Raw genomic sequence first — 21,972 nt, 5'->3', positions numbered from 1 at the left:
TGGTTGAACACCACATGGAGTCATTCTCTTTGACCCCATCTGGAATCAAGTAAGCTCCCCTTGTGAGAGTTCTTAATCCAGTTCTAGAGTAAGGGAATTCTCATCCTTACCCTCGTTCTAGTTCTGATTTTGGAGAATATGGTGCTCCCCTATAGTAGGTCTTATCCTCAATCTTGTTCTGGTATTCCTCATCTAACACCTAACCCCCTATTGGAAAGGGGTGCAGTTTGATTTCCTTGGTTATGAGTTCTAAATGTATGGGTTTGGAATCTTATAACTCATTCTTTCACTCTATCCTTATATGAGTTTTTATACGTGTACTAATATGAAAATTCATCAACAATAACATGATTTTCAATTGATATATATACATGACATATCATACATAGTAAGTCCAGACCATGTTCAGCCTATAAAAGAAAATATAAATAATCATTTAGCTTATCTAACACGATGGAAATCATAAATTAACACTTCCAACATAGTACAAGAAGCATGCCAGTCCTTATAATAGTTTAGGCATTAACTCACACAACCAAGTGTAAATTGCATATTAAAACATGCGAAAGTCTATGAATCAACTTACCTTGGTTCTTAGATAGGATTAGACCGTTACCCTGTCCTTAGTCTCTCTCGCTTGTACAACGAACAGTCCCTCAATGGCTCAATACACTCACCTATTTCATCACATTAACATTTACTTGGATCATTTCTAAAATTTATGCTTCTGTCCTATAGGGGTATTCTGGTTATTTTTCCAAAGCCTAGATTTTTGTGTCACTTAAACTATTTCCTGTGTTTACCACCATTAATGATAATTTTATGATTTTGGAGTTCCAAAACTACCGTTAAATACGATTTTAACTTCAAGTATACATATTTTGGGGTCAATCATGGACTCATGGTATTATCATAATTATCATTATATATATATATATATATATACATACACACACACACACACAATAATAATGTATATACAACAACACAACAACCATAACCTTATCCCAACTAAATGGTTTCGGCTATATGGATCCAATATGAAATAGAAAAAGAAATAAAAGACAGTAAGAAAAGATAAAAATCAATAGTAAAAGTGGAACAACTTCCCAAGAAGAACCCCTATAGGGGATCGGCTACGTGAGTCTTTGTTCTCTACAGAGGCCTATCAACGGTCAAACTAAAATCCAACCCTACCATATGCATATCTTTTCTAACCACTTCGTCAATAGTCATTTTAGATCTGCCCCTACCTCTTCTAGGACCCTCAATATATATCTGATCGCTTCTCCTGACTGGGGCATCCATATGCCTCTATTGAACATAACCCATTCCACCTCAACTGGGTCTCACAGAGCTTGTCCTAGATCTAGGCCACCCCCACCTTGTTTCTCATACAATCGTCCCTTATTATATTCTCCTAATCTTACCGCACATCCTACGTAACATTCTCATCTCAGCTGTCCCTAGTTTATTTAAATTATTCTTCTTGACTACCCAATACTTCGTCCCATAAGTCATAGTTGGACGCATTACAGTTATGTAGAATTTTTCCTGAAGTTTATTTGGCATATGTTTGTCACAAAGCACTCCCGACGCACTTCTCCACTTCATAAATCCCACTTTAATTCTGTAGGGCTCATCATCCTCTATATCTCCTTTGCTAATGATTGTGACCCTAAGTTTTTAAAATAGTCTCTCTTTTGTGACTCCTGATCAGCTATATTCAGAACGTCATCACCCCCTCCTAGCCTAATTGAAAGGACACATCATATACTCAATCTTTGTTTTACTTATCATAAAGCCGCTTGATTTTAAACTTGATTTTTCAGAGCTCCAATTTAGTGTCTATCCCTTCTACTAAATAATATACACCACGATACCTAATCTTGAATATGTTTAGTTAACTCGTCCATAATGAGCGCAAACAAGTAAGAGCTCAGGGAAGATCTTGGATGTAATCCAATTGTAATTAAGAATTCACTACTTTGGCCTTCTAATGTCTTGACACTCGTCACCAGTCTCTCATACGTCCTTAATTATATCCCCCAATATATGGGAGGCCCTTTTTGTTCCATTAGACATGCCAAATTAACTCTCTGAGTACTCTGCCATAAGCTTTCTCCAGGTCAATAAAGACCATATGTAGCTCATTTTTGTGATCTCTATATACTTCCATATGCCTTCTTAAGATGTAGATCGCTTCTGTCATGGATCTCCCTGGTATAAAACCAAATTGATTATTTGATATTTCTATTTCTGCCCTTAAATGCGAAGTAATGACGTTTTCCCGAAGATTCATGGTATTATAGTTATTACAGTCCTGTATATCACCTTTATTCCTATAAATCAGGACTACAATATTTCTCCAGTCATCCGACATTTTCTTAGTAATCAGAACCTTTGTCAACAACTTAGTTAGCCAAGAAACCTTTTGAGATCCTAGGCTCTTCCACACTTCAATTGGGATCTCATCTAGTCCAGGTGTTTTACCTACCTTCATACTTCGTAGGGCTTCTTTAACTTCAAATTCATTAACCTTTAGGCATTGTCCTTGAAGTGGGTTGGTTTGATGTCCATTCACTCCCCCATGTGGTTCCATCTAATTAGTCGAGGAAGTTTATCCACTTAGCAATTTACAGAAATACTCCCCCCAACATTTCGTAATGTCCTTATCCTATACAAGTACTACACCATCCTCATTTTTAATGCATCTAACTAGTCCAAATCTCTAATCATCCTTTCTTTTATTTTAGTATTCCTGTAAATATCTTTTTCCCCTTCCCTTGTATTTATGCTCTCATCAGGGCATTATAAATCTTTGCCCTCGCTTTCCCCCCAATCTTATTAGCTTCTTTTCTGGCTATGTAATACCTTACTTTATCTTCTGCAATGTTAGTCGTTTATCAAGATCTAAAACAATCCTTCTTAGTCTTAATGATGTCCTGGACCTCATCATCCCACCACCAAGTCTCTCTAGTGGTTGGACAAACATCTCGAGTTATCTCTAGCACTTCTTTGGCTACATTCTTATACATGTCATCATCTTCATCCACATATCTCCTTCAAAATCCCACTTTCCCTGTGCAACCATTTTATCGGTAAAAGGTTTGTGAAGAGCTCCTTGAATGCACCCTCATTTTATCTTAAGACAGATCTTCCTCTTCTTCTTTTGCTGTCTGGTGCTGAAGTACCAATCCAAGACCAAAAGTCAATGCTGAGTAGTCAAGCTCTCCCAGGAATAACTTTACAATATTTGCACGACGAGAGGCTCAGGTCGTCTGAGCTTCTCATTGAAAGAAATCAATTTTGCTTGCATGTTATCCACTTTTTTTAGGTAACTAAATGTTCTTCTTCTTCTTTTTCTTCTTTTTTTTATTTTATTTTATTATTATTATTTTTTTTTTAGAAAAGGTGTTTGTAATGCATAAGTCATATGCTATCGCAAAGTCTAACACTGAATTTTCTTCTTCCTTCCTCTCTCCAATTCGTACCCGCTATGCAGCTCTTTAAATCCCCTACGGTCCTTGCCCACATGTCTAGTAAGGTCCCTCCAATAAAAATTTCTCACTTAGACCAAAACTTTGTACTAGGTCCTCCATGTGCTTCCCAAATCGTGCTTTAACACTCTCACGTGACCTGCTTGTGGCATATACAGTATACACACTGGCTATGTTGATAACCTCAGCACCTAATACCAGTTTAATGGAGAGAGAATCATATCCCCAATTCTTTCTACACCCACCACATCGTCCTTAAGGTCACTAAAATTACTATAAATTTAAATAATTTAAAACCCAACCCAATAAGCAATGAATAATAATAATAATAGGATATCATTCTAACTTTGAAACTGAAATTAGAAGATATAAGTGACACAAAAAATTCATCTATTGCATGAAGGGAGTATTGTCAACGTGAGGAATTGCCACTTCGTTTAATCAAGCAAAACCATAGGGATTGGATTTAAAATAAAAAAATAAAAATAATCAATTATTTTAGAAATAAAATAAAAAAGAGAATCTCTTCCGATTTGACACCTAGATAAAAAAAGGAAGTGATAATTAATTAATGATAAAAAAGAACACACACACACACATATATATATATATACATACATATATGTGAACAAGTCGGATTAGTCATCAACTAATTAATCGGTAAACCAAGTGTTAAAGGTTCTAAAATATGAGTTGGGTATAGTCACCATTATACCCTAGGCATAAATTACACTTCTACCCCTCAAGCCCAAGAATTAAAGTTTTGAAAGACTGGATTCTTTCTTCCTCCCCACCTTATATAAATTTCATCCTTGAAATTTGGTGGCACCACTCCCTTATCAGTAGTTTAACTTGTCTCCATTTATCCTTCTAGAAAAATGCAACTAAAAGTAGGACAAATGTGAATGGGTATCTTGACTTTTCGGTTTCAATCCTTGACTTGTGGGTTATGGTCTATAATACTTAATAAAATAAAACGTACCTCAATCTAAAAATACCTAGGGATATTGGCTCGCATATCTTCCTCTCAACCCCAAGATGCTTCTTCCGTCACATGATTTTTTTCAAAGCACCTTGACTAGAGGTATTCATTAATTGCGAAGCACTTCCTCTTTCTGATCAAGAATTTAAACCAGATTCTCCTAATAAGTCATATTCACTTTTCAAGTCGAGTGGTTCGTAGTTCAATATGTGTGAAGGAACATGGACCTATTTCTTTACCAGTGATACATGGAAGGTGTTGTGGATGTTCTTCATGCTAGATGGGAGAGCTAGCCTATAAGCTAGGTTACCGACTCGTTCCAAAATATCAAATATTCTAATGTCCGTAGGGCTTATCATGCCCCTCTTTCCAAACCTCATCACACCTTTTATGGGTTCCACATGAAGTAACACCATGTCACCTTTCTCAAATTCAAGGTCCCTTTCTCTTATTATCTACTTAGCTCTTTTGTCTACTTTGTGGAAATCAAATCCGTTCACGGATCAAAGCTATCAACTCACGGTTTTCTAAACTATTTTCAGTCCTAATATACTTGGTCCACCCACTTCACCCAGTGCACGGGTGGCCTATTTTAAAGTGTCTCATATGGTCATATGTTAATAATATCCTAGTAACTGTTATTAGAGGCGAACTCTACTAGAGATGAGGAGTTACCAGAAGAATGAGGCGAAGCTGGAAAAATGGAGAAGAGCGGTCAACTACACAATGCAAGGAGGTGTGTTGTACAGATGATTAGTCACCGGACCACTACTAACATGCCTCAGCCCGACAAGGGCCAAACAGGCACTTCAAGAGGTCCATGAAGGAAGAGCCTTGGCTTACAAAGTCCAGTGGCAAGGATCTACTGCCCCAAGATGCAAGAGGACGCAATGAAGTTTGTCCATCGGTGGTTCAAGTGCTAGATTTATACTCCAATTCCACACACCCTAGCCACTGAGTTAAGCCTCATTTTGTGTCCCATTCCCTTCACAATGTGGGGAATGGACATGTTGGGAAAATTCATGATTGGGAAAGGAGAGTAAAGTTCCTGATTATAGCAATTGATTACTTCATGAAATGAGTAGAGGTGGCACAAATCACTGAGTTCAGCATATAGAAGTTCATGTATGATGATGTCATCTACCGCTTTGGGTTGTCTAAGGTCCTACTAATAGACAATGGGGGGCAGTTTGATAACCTCACGTTTAGAAGGTTCTATAAAACATACCATATTGACTTCTGCAACACATTAGTGGCTCACCACAGTCGAACGGGAAAGCAGAAAGGATGAACCAAACACTGCTAGATGGATTCAAGAAACGGTTGGACAAAGAAAAGGCTAGCTGGGCAGATGAGTTAATGAGCGTACTATGGTCATTCAGAACCTCGACTCGAACTCCGACAAGGGAAACCTCATTTCGACTGGCGTATGGGACCGAAGCCTTCTCCCCGATGGAGGTAGTGAAGATATCATACAGGGTTAACGTATTGATGAAGAGAAGAATGAGGAAGGATTCCATGCCAGCTTAAACTTCATCGAGGAAGTAAGAGAGAAAGCCCTAATGCTGAATGTACAGAACCTCGGCTCAACAGGGGAAACCCCATTCTGACTGGCATATGGGATGGAAGCCTTCACCCTAGTGAAGGTAGTGCAAATATCGTACAGGGCGAAAGTGGTCAATAAAGAGAAGAATGAGGAAGGGCTACGTGCCAACTTAGACTTCATCGAGGAAGTAAGAGAGAGCCCTAATGTTGAATGAGGCATACAAGTAGTAAACATCTCAGTTCTATAACACAAGGGTCAGGCGAAGGACATTTCAACTCGACGACCTTGTCCTTACAAAGGCAGCTCGCATTTGATCCAAGGAACACTGGCAAGCTGAGCTCAAACTGGGAAGGACCATAGACAATCTCCAAAGTGGTCCGGCCCCGACACATAACACTTCCAGACTCAGGGGTTGATACCATAACCAGAGCATGGAATGCAGAAAACCTAAAAAATTTTCAATAGAACATATCTTTTACAAAAAGCAGTCTATGATGATAGCAGCTTTGTAGCTTTACTTTTATCTTTTTAAAAGTTAATTGTTTCTTGTTTCTTTTCGAAATTTTCAAAATTGTTTCGTTCAGTTCCTTTTCCAGCTAATTGAAATTCCATTCAATCTTTGTAGTATGAATTTCTAGCACAAGTTTTAATAAAGGTCACTCATATTCCTAGCATAAGACCTTATGTTCTAAGGTACGGTAAGCCAAGGCTCGGCTCGGCACCTAAGACTTTACGTTCTAAGGTGCGTAAGTCCGAGGCTCAACTCGATATCTAAGACCTTATGTTCTAAGGTGCACAAGCCTAAGCCCCAACTCAGCATCTAAGATCTTACTTTCTAAGACATGGAAGTTTGAGGCTCAATTTGGCACCTAAGACCTTATATTCTAAGGTGTGCAAGTCTAAGACTCAGTTTGCCACATAAGATTTTACATTCTAAGGAACGCAAGTCCAAGCCTCAGCTCGACACATAAGACATTATGTTCTAAGGCATGCTAGTCCGAGAACACCTAAGATCTTTTGTTTTAAAGCACGTAAGTTCGAGCCTCAACTCGGTAATCAAAACCTATGCTCTGAGGCATGCACACATTTAGATTCTTGAGAGGAAAGGATACAAAAATAAATAAATAAATAAATAATAGAACGTAATAGAAGTGATTCATTATCCATTGGTAAATTTACAGAAGAGTCCGGTGGGGGCCTACTAACAAAGAAAAGAGGAAAGAGAAGAAAGAGAAGAAGAAGAAGAAGAAGAAGAAGAAAAGCATCGAAACAATATTTTTAATAAATATATCCGATCACAAACTTCAAATACGTAATTCAAAAGGATCAAATAGTGAATCAAACTGGTTAATCAGGTAATTCTGACAAAACAAATAAAACAATTTCCCTTTTTCTTTTTCTTTTTTTTCTTTTGGTATGAACAATTTCGCCCTTTCATACCTTAACCGAACAGAGTTGAATCAAACATGCGCAACGTTGTTTTCGAATCATGGATTTAAGGGACGGATCGGATTATATCAGTGGGTATTGATCGATTTTACACTCATATCTTTTAAAAAGTATTATTTTTTACTATTTTACCCTGAAACATTACTAATAATCGATTTGAATCAATCAGAGATTGAGGATTGATCTCAATCAATACCAATCCGATACGGTCAATACGAGAGACTGATACTTTCAAACCATGTTCCGAACTCCCAATCAGATCACTCATAGCGACAGTGGCCAGTCTCACTTGGCGATGTCTTATTTCCCATCAGAATACACGTATACGTAACTAATTTCCCGGAAGGCCCCAGTGGCGGGGTGTTTTTGTCCGAACACCCAATCAGATCACTCATAGCGAAAGTGGCCAGTGGGTAAGAAATATTACTTAGGGTATTTATGTAATAACAAATAAGCAATCTCGTCGCGTACCCACTGACGAAGTATCCCGGTTCAGCTCACTTGGCGATCTTTCCTTCCCATAGAAAAGACGTTCACGTAACTATTTTCCCGAAAGGCCCAAGGGGCGGGGTGTTTTTGTCGAGAATCGAAACTGTCCACTTTCCTGGACACTTTTTTCGCCAACCACATTTTACTTTTTTATATCACGTTCTCCTCTTTCGTCCACCCTAAGCGCATTACGCCGATGCCCAATTATTTTTTAAACTAGTGTAATCCACGTCAGCAGAACTAGATTCAGAGGAGCCGTCACTACAGTCATTTCATTGCAACTTCTGTTTAAGATTCGAAATCAACGGCTAAGAGTCTAGGTAGACAAATATAACCGCGAATACTCCGGCGCAGCCTTTAATAATCGACAGCACGGGAAGATCGGCCACAAGTGAGGAGTATCTATTTTGCCTTTTTCATTAAAAAAGCCACATTTGAGGAGTCGCGGAAAGGTGGGAACTAAAATAGAGAAGATGATGAAATGACGTAAATGCCATTACTAGATTTATTACTTAAGCAATAATTTCAGGACTCCTCAGTAAGTCTGTATATGGCATTTACGTCATTTCATCATCTTCCCTGTCGTTATAAAGAACGGATCCCCAATGTTGCCAGTCATAGACAATTCTCTCTCTCTGAGTCTCTTTCCGTATTTTGCTTTTCAAATTTGCAGAATTCGAGAAAGCTTCGGCTATGGCGGCTTCATCTGCTAAACCCTTTATCGTACTTCGTGTTCCTTCTGATATTTCCTCACAATCTTCTACGCGATCTTCGTTTGTTACTCTGTTAAAGCCTTGGTCCTCTATTTCCTTAAAGTCATCTTCTTCTCGATCCCGATCTGCGACTCAAGTAGTCAGAAATGCACTAGAAACACTAGAATCTAAAGGAAGCTTGGCGTCCAAAGGGTCAGGCCTGGAAGCTTCGTCGTTGGGGACTAAACCGACGATTCTGGTTTCCGAGAAGCTTGGGGAAGCGGGATTGGAGCTGCTCCGGAGCTTCGGAAACGTTGATTGCTCGTATAATTTGTCTCAAGAGGATCTTTGCTCCAAGATCTCCCTTTGTGATGCTTTGATCGTTAGGAGTGGGACGAAGGTGACCAGGGAAGTTTTTGAGGCTTCTAAAGGGAGGTTGAAGGTCGTTGGGAGAGCTGGTGTTGGGATCGACAATGTGGATCTGCAGGTGGCTACGGAGTTTGGTTGTCTTGTGGTTAATGCTCCCACCGCTAATACTGTTGCTGCTGCTGAGCATGGGATTGCTTTGCTTGCTTCCATGGCGAGAAATGTCGCTCAGGCTGATGCCTCCATGAAAGAGGGTGAGCTAGATCTCAACTCGTTTACTTATTCTTCGTTACCGTTTGGAATAAACATCGAATTTTATCTTTGTTACTAATTTTAGTTTTGAAATCCTAAATATCATAGATGTTTGTTTGTTTGTTTTTTGCTAATTGATTGTTACATACAAGATTTTGTTTCTTGGAACACTGATTTGTTAATTCTGCATTAGAAAAGACGTCTGCAGCGAGCAATATCAAATTGGTTTCTAGAAATGGTGAAGTCTTGATTTTGATTTTTTTTTTTTTTTTTTTTTGGTCTACCTCTGTTTTTTAGTGTCTTTACGTCTCCTTTGGAGTTAGATGTTAAATTCAATTTTGTTATTTTTAACCTTGGATGCTTTGGCTTGTTGGGCCAAAGGTGTACCTCGCAGGTATTTCCGTTTTAGGTGTATTCAGTTTGTATTTGATTACGGATCCGGGCCCTCGATGTTTAAAATCTGGATCTGGTAAAAGGATGCTGGTAGTATCATTAGGTCTTTACATGAATTGCTTCTTGAATTCAAACTTCTGATTTTGGATCTGTTAAAGCACATAATATGACTATTTCCTCTGCTATTTTTGAAAAAGGCGATCTTTTTCCCCTAAACTTATCTTTTATTTACTGAGGATATTTCTTAGTGTATCATAAAAATTTTTAAAGGTTTAGCTAACCATTAAAATCATAGCGATTCAATTCACAGAGAAGTTTTTTATTCTAGTCCTTTTGATTTCCAAAAGGGCTATTTCCACTCCCTGTTTTTTGCGACTTACTGTCTATTTGACGAGTTCCTTTATGCCTAAATAGAATCTTAGCAACAGAAAAATCCGAAATAGCCTTTCACATAATTTTTTGGAATTAAATTTTACTATTTCTATAATTTAACCTTATTTGTGCTTGAACGTTTTCATCATCACTCTGCAGACTTGTTTTTGCAGATGTGTTAAAATCTTAATATTTGTTCCGAGTCACAAAGAATTATATTTTGTTCTTTTTATTACCAATTGAGTGCCCAACATATGAGAAAAAGATTCCAGCATGACCTCACGAGGAAGTAGACTGACATGTTTGTGTTTTTCTGCCATGTGGAATGATGATTTGGAAATTTTGACTGTTGAATATTTAAGAAATTATGTGGATTTTCCACCATGACCTCACCAAATTGTTTACAGATTCTGGATGTGTGAGACTGACCAATGAGGTCAATTTCTTTCCTCAAGAGTCAAGACTAGTTACAGTGTTTATGGGGATATTCCGGGTTTTCTCCTAATGCAGCTATATCTATCCATGAATATGAGCAACTTAATTTCACATTCTTTAGTTTGATGAACAATTCAACTTCATATTTTTTAGTCTGATTAGCAATTTCTATTGAGATATAAAAGTGCATGAGACTTTTATTTGACCTATTTACTGCTAGTGCCTTGTAATTTTTGGATTTTACATCATAGTTGGATGTGTTTTATAGAGATTTAATCCAAAATATAATGGAGTTTATATATTTTTTCATGTTGATGCTATTACAGGAAAATGGCAACGGAACAAGTATGTTGGTGTATCTCTGATTGGAAAGACATTGGCTGTAATGGGTTTTGGAAAGGTTGGATCTGAAGTTGCTAGACGTGCAAAAGGTCTTGGGATGAATGTTATTTCACATGATCCATATGCCCCAGCAGATAGAGCCCGTGCTATTGGTGTGGATCTGGTATCTTTTGATGAAGCCATTGCCACAGCAGATTTTGTCTCTCTGCATATGCCACTCACTCCTGTTACTTCAAAAATCTTCAATGATGAAGCCTTTTCAAAGATGAAGAAGGGAGTCCGCATCATTAACGTTGCCAGAGGTGGAGTTATAGATGAAGATGCACTCGTGAGAGCACTTGATAGTGGAGTTGTTGCCCAGGTATGCCTTTATTGTTTCACGTGCTTCGTAGTAGGGTGGGACCAACTGATGGTTTCCACAAAGAATAGGAGTGAGTGTTTTTAGCCATAGAAATTCTGCTTTGCTCTACTGTTTTGGTTTTTGTTTAGTGATGGCAAATGATTTTATCATGTGGAACAGGCAGCACTTGATGTGTTCACAGAGGAGCCTCCTCCCAAAGACAGCAAGTTGGTGCAACATGAGAATGTCACAGTTACACCTCACCTTGGAGCTAGCACAAAAGAAGCTCAGGTATATTTCTGACGCATCAATGTTAAATGCTCCTCGCATCCCATCCGAGTATTATAATTTCTTTGACGATGTTTGTTCCTTTAATCTACATTATTCTCTATCCTGATATATTTGCAGGAAGGGGTGGCTATTGAAATAGCTGAGGCTGTAGTTGGAGCATTGAAAGGGGAACTTTCTGCAACTGCAGTGAATGCTCCCATGGTCCCTCCAGAGGTAAACAATATGAGTCACTTGCTTTCGGAGACATTATTCATTTTTTTTTTCCGACTCCCTTCTGCATACATGCCCAATGCACTCTACTGTGGTTAGTATGACCACCTCTGCCCCTCCTGAAATCAACACTTCTCTTGTTCTTAGGTTCTGTCCGAGCTGTCCCCATATGTTGTGCTGGCAGAGAAGCTTGGTAGGATGGCTGTGCAGTTAGTGGCAGGAGGTGCTGGCATCAAATCTTCCAAAGTTATATACAGATCAGCTCGAGATCCAGATGATCTTGACACCAGACTACTTCGGGCCATGATCACCAAAGGCATCATTGAGCCAATATCCAGTACTTTCATCAACCTGGTCAATGCTGACTTCACGGCAAAGCAAAAGGGCCTCCGGATCAGTGAAGAGCGGGTGGTTGTTGATGCATCCCCCGAGTGTCCTGTTGACTCAATTGAACTTCGCATATCCCATGTCGAGTCTAAATTTGATAGTGCTCTCTTGGATAATGGTGAGATAACAGTAGAAGGGAGAGTGAAGGGAGGAATGCCACACCTGACGCGCATTGGGTCATTCAGCGTTGATGTCAGTCTTGAGGGGAACCTCATACTCTGCAAGCAATTGGACCAACCTGGCATGATTGGACGAGTTGGGAACATCCTGGGTGAGAAAAATGTTAATGTGAACTTTATGAGTGTGTGTAGAACAGCAGCAAGGGAACTGGCCATAATGGCGATTGGTGTAGATGAGGAACCTGATAAGGAGACCCTCAAGAAGATTGGAGAGGTACCGGCTATTGAAGAGTTTGTTTTCCTCACGCTGTAGGGTGAGACGAAGGTCGTCAGCATTCTCTAAAAAATGCTCACCTGATTTTTGCAGTGGGCGAGTTAGAAAATAAAATAGAATAAGAGTGCTATGCCGCAAAGAGGAAGACAGCATTGAGGTTCTTCCTTTTCCTGGTGCACTCCTGTCGCTTTGCTATGTAAAAGGCTTGAGGAAGAAGTTATTTTTCTAGTTCTGTACTCAGGTGGCGGGGTCTCCATGGTGGTGTTGAAGTCTGTTGTAGTTGTAATTGTAATTGTCTGCTTATTTCTATTGTGAGCACTGGCCATTACCAAAATATATATATATATATATATATCTCTTGTGAGCGCTGGCCATTAAGAGAAAAATATATTGTGAGCACTGGCTGATATACAAATTAAAGCTTCCTCTTTGTAATAGTAAATAATTTTATTTTCATGAAAAAAACCAAAATTAGTGTTTGCATGCCTTGGCATGCAAATGTTGTAAGCATCTAGCTGGCAAGATAATCTAGTTTTCCCTATTCATCTGTGTTGGTTTGGTGTCTCAGACCATGGCTTTTAGTTTTCTTCCCACTTATTTGCCATTCGCAAATTTTATGTTGCCCTCACCTTCGTCTTCTATCTCAAATAAGGGCGAAGGAGCTATGTCCGCTTGCAGAGCCATTGCACTAGCGTCTAAGCCAATGGGAGGCCGCACAAAGACATCGAGGTGGGAGGGTAGCGTGGTCTTTTCTCGTCCGCATGTGTCTTGACTTAGAACCACACAAGTGGGTAGGGTTCTTTTTCCCCTCTATTAATTAGTCTAAATCTTTCACTCGGTATTGAGATTAATCAAAACTGTTGAAGTTATGGATGGATCCTAGAGAATCGCAAGACATACAATGCAGATTCAAAAAAGTAGTACATGATTAACTTCTACAATTACCGAATCAAGCTCCTGGCTCGAACATTTTGAAGTATTTCCAGGTTGAGTCTTGCTTGCATAATCCAGGTTATATGCAATGTGGAGAGCGGATCAGGTTCACGTACTAAAATATACGAGAACACCCATGATTTATGGATTTAGAATCAATTTTCTCTCTTCATTTAATAGATTCTAAATTCACGAATCAAGGATGTACGAGAATGAACCTGATCCGTTCCCTACAATGTGTGGAGAAGTTTTCACCCCAAAAATAAAAGTGGAGAATCAAAGGGAGCTCTTTTCTTTTGAAACTTCCAAAAGCATGCTCACAAGAGGTGTTGATGAGGATTGTGGTTCCTTTTCCCTTTTGTTGTCAATGGTCTAAGGCTAATGTTCTTTCACTATTTTTCTTCGTTTATTATGACACTATTGACCGGATAATATTGGATTCAAACTAATGAGGTAGGTAAGACGTAGATGATAGGTCTATTTGCATTAAAAGTTGGGTGGGTAATGTTGGTGAGCTGCACCTTTCCTAAGATCCAAAAATTTATTTAGAGGGCATGCACCAATGTTGGGGCTAGAGGTTTTGCAATAGAGAGAGACATAACAGAGGGAGCTTCAATGACGTAGGGCCCATAGTGGAGAGAAAGGACGATTGGGAAAACTATGGAAAAAAAAATGCGGGGTATATATATAAATAGAGAGAGAGAGAGAGGTTATGAGAGAAATCTTATAAACGCTGCAAATAATCTTATATATGACGGCGTTTGTTACAAAATACTCTTATTTATAGCGGCAATTATTAAGAAACTGCAAATTGTCTTATGTACAATAGTGTTAAAGATAGTAAGGATATTGGCTGGATTTGAAAGATATAACCCAAAGTTTTTTGTCCGCGGGTTCAGCACCGCCGCATCCCTACTCAAAAGTTACGTGAGGTTTATTTTGCATAGCCATCCTTTTAGGGATTTCTAAATGGCATATCATTATTGGAAAAATATGATATTTAAAGCCACCACCTAGGGTTGGGGATTAGAACTAAATGAATGAGCCAGATCCCTAAGAAAAGGGCTAGAAAATTGATCTGGTACAAAGATGAGGATAAGTGTCAAATTATGAGAAATTAAAGAACAAGTGATTAACTATATACTACATGCATGACTAAGTTATTACTACACTATTACATACATATTATAAGTCTACATTATGCCCAATGAGTTGAGAGATCATACCTGAGCTCGATCCCTATTTCGGGTCGAGAGGGGATGACCCCTATTATTGCAAACACAAACTTCGGTGTGGATCCTCAGCTTAGGAGGAAGTGGAATCGATCATCTGCTTTCCATTTTCGAAGAAATTGGGTCTTTTTACGACCTTTCACATCTTTAGGGAATTTTTGGTAATTCTGAGAATTTGAGAGAATTTAAGGAAATCTTTAAGAATTTTGAGCTTTCTAGGACTTTTCAACGACATAAAAAGGTTGGGATTATATTTTGGATTTTTTTAATTTTAGGATTTTTTGGCACGAAAATCAAGGCAAGAGAATCTCGGAATCTTTCTCTAGGGGAGGAGATAGAGGACAAATGGGGATAAGGAAGAATTTCTCCAGAGTTCTTGTAACCTTGGCAACAATGCTCAATGCCTTGGGAATTTGAAATGGCTCCTTGTTTATAAGTACACAAGGGGTAGGGGCAAAATAGTCATTTAGGGTCACTTGGCGGCTTTGTTAGTCCTGGGGAAAAATAGTAATTTTAGAGTTTCAATCTTCCAAGTGCTGTTAGGGGAGATCTAGTGGTCCGATTTTCATGCATCATATATCATCAAAATCGTCTTTCCAAGTACTATCCAATGGTATGGGTGTTGAGCTCATTTTTCGTTCTGAAAAATTCGAGATTTATGAAGAAGATATTGTACCCACTTGGCAACTAGGGGATTTCCAACAACTGTTTTCATTAGTTTTCATACCATAAAACATTACTTTGATAAATTCACCAATGTATAGTATGCAATCTATAGATACCACAGGTTAGGTATGGTTTTTCTTAAATTGCATAGGGTTAGGTTGAATTGGGGTTTAGAATGGGGTTATTTCCTATAATGCCGAATCCTCTTATGAAAGAGCGTAGATCGTCCACTTCCTAAACATCATCATTGTCAGGGAGAGGGACAAAATAGGGTGTCTACAACGACCTAAATACTCTATATACAACATCGTTTGGTACAAAATGTTGTAAATTATGATCTACAATGGAGTTTAATAAGAAACACTGCATATTGTGTCATGTATGTGTATATTTAACGGCATATTTCAGAAACACCGCCATAGATCTCCGCCCAACTGTCGCGGTCGTCCACTTTTCTTGTAGTGAATGTTTGTATGGATCCATTTTGTTGCTTATGCTTGTCAAGTTCAGAATGCAAGAATCACTTATTCGTTGAGTGCAGCTTCTCTAGTCAGATTTGGAGAGACATTGCTCAACTTTTCTCAACTAGAACCTCGTGTTTGAATGTTATGTTGGAGGCTGGGTGGCTTATTTAGGAGTTTGGTGGTGACCAAGTGGGAAACATTGGCAAGGTTGCCTTTTTTGCTACTGTAGCTCACTTGCGGATGGAGGGAGCGTAATTTCAGGATGTTTTGGATCAAATAGCAGTCCAGATCCTCTATAGTTCATGATATTATGCCAGTTGTGAGAAACTGATTTCATTCTATCACTCTCAGTGGAAAGAGATCTTTTCGAAACTATTCGCTTATTGATAAACTTTGTTTTTTTTTTTTTTGAGTGCTGTTCTATTAATGTGAAAATCGTTTGCAATCACAGCACCGGTGCAGTGAGCATGAGCCCCTTGGGACATGTGCCCAGATGCTCTCAGCCGTCCGATGCTCATCGCATCTCACCGCTCACTGCAGAGGATGTGAACTCCTTCTATTGTGCTAGTTGTTCATTTGTCTTCTATTGCATTTTGATCTGCTTACTTTGGGATCTTAGGATTTTTGAGCCATTATCCTTCACATTTTCCTTCTTTTTTGTTGTATAAATTTGATTTACAATAAAAATAAGTAGGAAAAATGACTCCCAGAACCTCGATCATTATCTTCTATGATTCTTCAACAAATGGACTATTTAGAAACATAGTTCAAAGATAAAGTTAAAATGGAGTTTGGTACCAAAAGATTGAACTCTCTCCATGGTTGTTCCTCCATCATGTCATCTTAGAGGCCACAATAAGCCTTGATGGTAGATTCTGCTTTGTGACCCTCCTCTGTTTGGTAAAAACTAATTAATCCCAAATTATCAAATGGCTTAAACAATAAGGGATGTTCTTCATCAACCAACTCATCTGGGCTTTGTATTATCCCCTTGCCTACCGAAAAGAGTCCAATAGAGTACCTCGATTCAGAGGCACTAATCATGACTCGGTGTCGAGGACAATGTAATCGGCCATTGCTCCATGCCTAAATAGAACCAAACATGCAACACTTAAAAATTAGCATTACTAAAGTATCCGGATCAGGTTCATGTACGAGAACAATCTCATATGTTTCCGGTTCGTGGATTTGAAATCTATTAAATGAAGAGAGAAAGTGAATTCCAAATTCAAGGACCATGGAAGTACGAGATTGTTCTTATATGTGAACCTGATCTGGTCTCCATTAGTAAATAACAAACACTTGTTTTTATGATCATTAATTATACTAACCATGAAAGCTTCGCCAACAAGGACAATGAAGGATGATGGTGATGGTGTGAATTTAATCCATTCACCTCCTTGTGTCTGTACTTCCAATCCATTAACCTGATTTTGATGAAGTATTGTTAACAAGTTCTTGTCCGTATGAGTTCCAATTCCAACCTTACATTCATTATTTGTTTGTGTTCCAGGGTATTTTATGAACCGAAGAATGTAATTTGTTGATCTGATGAATGACTGGTGGTACTTCTCTACACCAAAGCTCTCAAATACCATCTTTGTCACTGTATGTTCCAACTTCATCACCCCCTTAGAGAAGGAATACGCAATTTCACTAACAAGAATGATGATCAAATTAAATAAGTGGAGAAACCAATTCAGAGAAGGCAATATTAAGCAAACTCAAGTAAGGAAGAAGGAATAAACCTGAATTGATCCGGATATATCAAACAAACATCATGTCCAAAGTAATAAGAGAAGCAAACGATCACAACATGAAATCTTCACCAAGCCATAGTTATTCAGTAACAACTAAAGCACACAGGGGTGTTTAGTGCTCTTCACTGCTTTCAGTGAAAACTCCGGTATAATCCGGTCCATGCGGTTGTGAGGTTAGTATGGACTTGTGGGACTAGTCAGACCAAAGGCCTGGATATCCATCATTAGCAAATAAATAAATAAATAAATAAAAGTAACAGCGAAAGCTAATAAATTCGAAGAAGCTAGCAGATTTAATGGAAAGAAGTGATCAAATCCAAGCATCAAAATTTCGTAGGACTAGGTTCTAGGGCTGAGTTGCTTTACTTTACCATTGTATTTTTTTTTTTTTTTTAATCTCTATTTTTCGCTTGTTTGATTATCAATATTCTATTCTAGCCCTATGTTTGATTGTGTAAGACCATGAGTGTAATACCCTACCTCACTTTTATCATAACATGAGCCTTAGACATTTACCTAGTTAATTGGATATAGTGTAGTAAGATATGATGATCCCCTCGTTCCCTCAAACCATAATTCTTAATCTTGTATCTATTCTAGAATGGTTTGAGTCAAACTTCTTAAGCTTGAGGTAAAGGTCTAGACCTTGTGTTGACCAAATTTGAAAGAATCAAGATTATGCTTGATGACATTTATTTCTAGTTGTTGGGCAATTGGATTGAATGTTGTCATTGTTGGCAACTAGAAGGTGATCTGCGGCTAAATTTATTGAAGTGATTCAACAATTGATAGATCAATTACTTGAGTCTGTGGTTCAATTTGAATAATCTTGGTTCAATTGTTAATTTAAGTGAATTGATGGGTGCATTTGAATTGGGTAAATAACATGGTGATACCAGCCCAATTAGTACGTCAATTGCTTGCTGCCCAAGCCCACTTAGTATGCCAATTGTATGTTGCCAAAGCTTTCATTATATGCATTACAGAAAGTGAAGCAAAGTTGGTTGTAATGATACAATGGGGAAGCAATACAATGGGGATTTTGTATGTGCTTCCCAGGTAAGAAGATAAGGAGTAGTGTTGTTGCCCATGTGGAGTCCAAGTGCTTGGTTTTGAATTACAGTTATATGTGATAATAAAAAGAAAAGGAATTTGATAGCAAAAAGAACTTTCAATGTCATGTGTTGCCATACTATTGGTTCAACTACTATTAATAGAATAAAAAAATGGAAGTTAAGTTCTAATAGAAATCAAATTCTCATACATGAACAAAATGGTTTCTGAATTGGACAGCAGTGCTTAGAGGAGGAAGAGAATCGTCACAGAATATACAATTCAGATTATATGCTTTCAACAAGAGTCCAAGAGAAGTATACTTCTCTTTACATATGAACAGCAGCTAATAATAAAAAAGTAAAAGAAAAAGGGGAGAGTTCAGAATACATGGAGTTTGCTTTCAAAGAGGTTCGATTATTGCTTCCACACGCAATATAAACTTGTAGAACCGTAAGACTCTCTACGACAATTAATTTAAGAGAAATAGCGCAAGAAGGGAGAAAAAATATACACAATAGTTGTCGTGCCTTTCTTTGTTAAGCATTCAATGGAGATCTGACTTGAATTATAGAAGGTTACTTTACTGCTATGGTGATGGTTTGAATGTGTTCAAGTCTTCTTCTATACGGCAAGCAAGCATTCATCAACGGGATTACACAGGCTAAGGTTATTCGTATATGAGATCTCTATTTTTATATTCTAGAGCTTGTTTATTGTTGAGAAACTCTAAACCAATGGTGTATTGGGTTGGGATTTATTTTATTGATTTAAAATTGTGAACCTAACAAATTGGGGTTTATCTAAGGTGTGGGGATGTTGCCCTTGTCTGAGTTGCATCTCAGATCGATCAGGGATAGGTGTTCCTAGACCATTGCAGAGGTTGAAAAATTTGAGGATTAAGGAAATACGAAACGCTTTACAAATATTCCTCTGTAGATGTAAGCACTCCAGCCGAACTACGTATATCTGGTGTTATTGTCTCGCATTTATTTTTCTACATATATTTGAAGTGCGTGTTTCGCAGAGTGGTGGGACACTGTCTGGTAAACCCAACCACATTATGGTGTGAGGTGGACGTGCCGTTGTTTGCGTGATTGGTAATTATGGGATTGCCCCAGACAGTCTAAAACTTAGAAATTGAAAGTTTTGTTGTTGGGCTACAAACAAGGAAATTTTTAGAACCACTAATTCACTCCCCCTCTCAATGTCAACCTGGGAACATCATTAGTAATTCATATGCTCAATTATGTTAAAAGTCAGTACTTTGAAGTCCAAATGAAATTTACGTTGTGTACTAACATTACTTTCCTTAGCCATATGAGATGATGGATTTACTTGTAGGTTTATTTTTTGGGTAAAGCATTGTACGATTACTCTTAGCTATGTTTACTGTTCTTGTGAATGGGAGCCCCTCAGGGTTTTCTGCTGCAGGAAGAGGAATCAGGGAAAGGAAGGGGATCCTCTTTCCCCTTACCTTTTCACTATAGCCATGGAAGGTCTTTCTATGATGTTGAAACAGAAAGTGGTGGAAGGGCGAGTGCAGCTTATCCCTAGATGTAAACCTATGATTCTTTCCTATCTAGTTTTTGCGAATGATTTGATAGTTTTTGTTAAGGTAGAGTTTGCTTCTACATCGAATATGATGGACTCTTAGTTCCTTCTCCACTTCTTCAAGTCTTATGGTAAACTAGGATAAGTCTTCTGTCATTTACACCACCACATTCGAGAGATCCTATTGGGGTTGATTGGGTTTGTTGATACCTAGTTACAATTTAAGTATCCTGGAGTTCCACTGATCTTGGGGAAATTGAAAGCCATTGATTGTGCCTCTCTTTTTGACTTGGTTAGAAAGATATTAGAGGGATGGAAGTCTAGGCCTGTGTTTGGCATGCATTCCCATTCTTAGAATGTGCATTCTCATTCTCAAAATGCAGAATGCATTCTTAGCTGAGAATGAGGATACTATTTGGATACATATTTTGTGAAAATTTGTTCTTCACTTTAGAATACTTAAGCATTTCATCGAACATCTCCTAGACAATATTATTAAATATTGAAAAAAACAACAAAACATAGAAGAATGTTATTACCAAATATTGAAAACTAACAGCAAAACATAGAAGAAACATACAATTTCATATAAAAGAAGATGAACTGGGCTCAACCATTTTAGTAAATTGTTTCCTACGTTTTAGAAAGAAAAGGTGAAGAAAGATTAAGTAGGAACCCACAACTCATTCTATAAATATCCCCCCATTGCATTGGGTTGGGGATGCTGTAATGTGACCTTTGTAGCTGCCACATGCTAGATGACTTATATCTGTATGAATATTCTTTTGGATATTCTTTATTATTGTCCCATATACTAATTAGGAAGTTGGTTGATATCAATCTTTAGTATTTGATTCCAAATAAGAAATCCACTTCTCATCTAATTAGGAAAAAAATCCTACCTTATTTGGCACATCTTGATGGAAGGGTGCATAAACTTTATAAAATAGGACTCTAGGTCTTCCTTCGACCCTAACGTCACTCTTATTATTGACGTCATCACCAAGAGAGCATTAAGAGGAGCTAGTGGAAGAAACCTAGAGAATACATTGTGTTCATGCTTGGGGTTGTAGGAAAGATATAATGACGGTAAATTCTTCACAGTCGATGGTGAATGGTATGCGTCGATAACTATGGATTAATTTGTGATTCATTGAATGTATGGCAAGATTGGAAGATCCTATTGCTATTATATAGTAAAAATTTCGTCCTTCAAGTGGTATCAGAGCGGTATGATTACACCAATGCGTTCTTAAATCATATGAAATTTAATCTATGTTGATGTACGAAACAATGGTTTCATATGTGAAAACTATTTTTTTATTATGTATCAAAGCATTGTAATCTCTTTGTCTACTACTGCAATTCGTAAACAGAAATAATTGAAAGATTGCCTAACCCAACCCCTCTGTCCCTCTCTCTGTATGAGACAGTTTGATTAAAAGAAAATTTTGTTTTTTTAAGTGTCGTGGCTGCCATTAAATGATCTGGGCAGCAGTCGAGGGCAAACCGTTTAGCCGCTCTCTTTCTTAAATCTACTGCAGAGTGGCGAGGGGTTAGGAAAATAGTAGTCAGATTTGGGTTTAATTTACAAGGCCATTAAGAAAGTTTTTTATGGGTTTTACTTGGCGAATTTTTTTTTAAAGGGTGTCTTGTTGATTTTGTCAACATTAGTCGTTGTAATAGAGTTCGTCAGACCCTCATGAGACTTTGCTGAAAATCTCATGTTCGATCCTCACTTGAAGATGCCATCCAAGTGCCTGAAATTCATAAAGAAATTTTTCGTCTTTCTTTTCTAGCATTTCCAATTTGGAGGTTGAAAACAGAAACAATCCTGTCATTATGAAGTTTTTTTTTTTTAGACTTTATTA

At 38.0% G+C, this 21,972-nt stretch overlaps 2 protein-coding genes across 2 annotated transcripts in view; one reads left to right on the top strand and one right to left on the bottom strand.

Annotated features, from left to right (window-relative positions):
- Positions 1 to 8,580: 8,580 nt before the first annotated feature.
- LOC122079981 (D-3-phosphoglycerate dehydrogenase 1, chloroplastic-like) lies at positions 8,581 to 12,773 on the top strand. Its single transcript, XM_042646806.1, has 5 exons — positions 8,581 to 9,278; positions 10,803 to 11,179; positions 11,339 to 11,449; positions 11,567 to 11,662; positions 11,807 to 12,773. The coding sequence occupies exons 1-5, from the start codon at positions 8,660 to 8,662 to the stop codon at positions 12,476 to 12,478; spliced, it is 1,875 nt and encodes a 624-aa protein (XP_042502740.1). The 5' UTR covers positions 8,581 to 8,659; the 3' UTR covers positions 12,479 to 12,773.
- Positions 12,774 to 16,425: 3,652 nt separating this feature from the next.
- The window catches only part of LOC122080124 (probable 2-oxoglutarate-dependent dioxygenase AOP1), a 61,470-nt gene continuing 55,923 nt past the window's right edge, over positions 16,426 to 21,972 (bottom strand). Inside the window, exons 2-3 of the mRNA XM_042647017.1 lie at positions 17,066 to 17,390; positions 16,426 to 16,820 (exon numbers count right to left, since the gene is read on the bottom strand). Coding sequence (XP_042502951.1) covers positions 16,578 to 16,820; positions 17,066 to 17,390 — 568 coding nt within the window. The 3' untranslated portion in view covers positions 16,426 to 16,577. The remainder of the gene's footprint in view (positions 16,821 to 17,065; positions 17,391 to 21,972) is intronic.

The sequence above is a fragment of the Macadamia integrifolia genome, chromosome 5 (assembly GCF_013358625.1).
Source record: "Macadamia integrifolia cultivar HAES 741 chromosome 5, SCU_Mint_v3, whole genome shotgun sequence".
In the NCBI taxonomy this organism is placed as follows: Eukaryota; Viridiplantae; Streptophyta; class Magnoliopsida; order Proteales; family Proteaceae; genus Macadamia; species Macadamia integrifolia.
The sequence above is the reverse complement of the archived record's forward strand: the minus strand, read 5'-3'. Positions and strand labels throughout refer to the sequence as shown.

Excerpts from the sequence above, each read along its gene's own strand:
- LOC122079981 (XM_042646806.1), top strand. The coding sequence starts at position 8,660 with ATGGCGGCTTCATCTGCTAAACCCTTTATCGTACTTCGTGTTCCTTCT. Across the intron at positions 11,450-11,566 it reads CTAGCACAAAAGAAGCTCAG|GAAGGGGTGGCTATTGAAAT; the intron begins GTATATTTCTGA and ends ATATATTTGCAG. Across the intron at positions 11,663-11,806 it reads CTCCCATGGTCCCTCCAGAG|GTTCTGTCCGAGCTGTCCCC; the intron begins GTAAACAATATG and ends TCTTGTTCTTAG.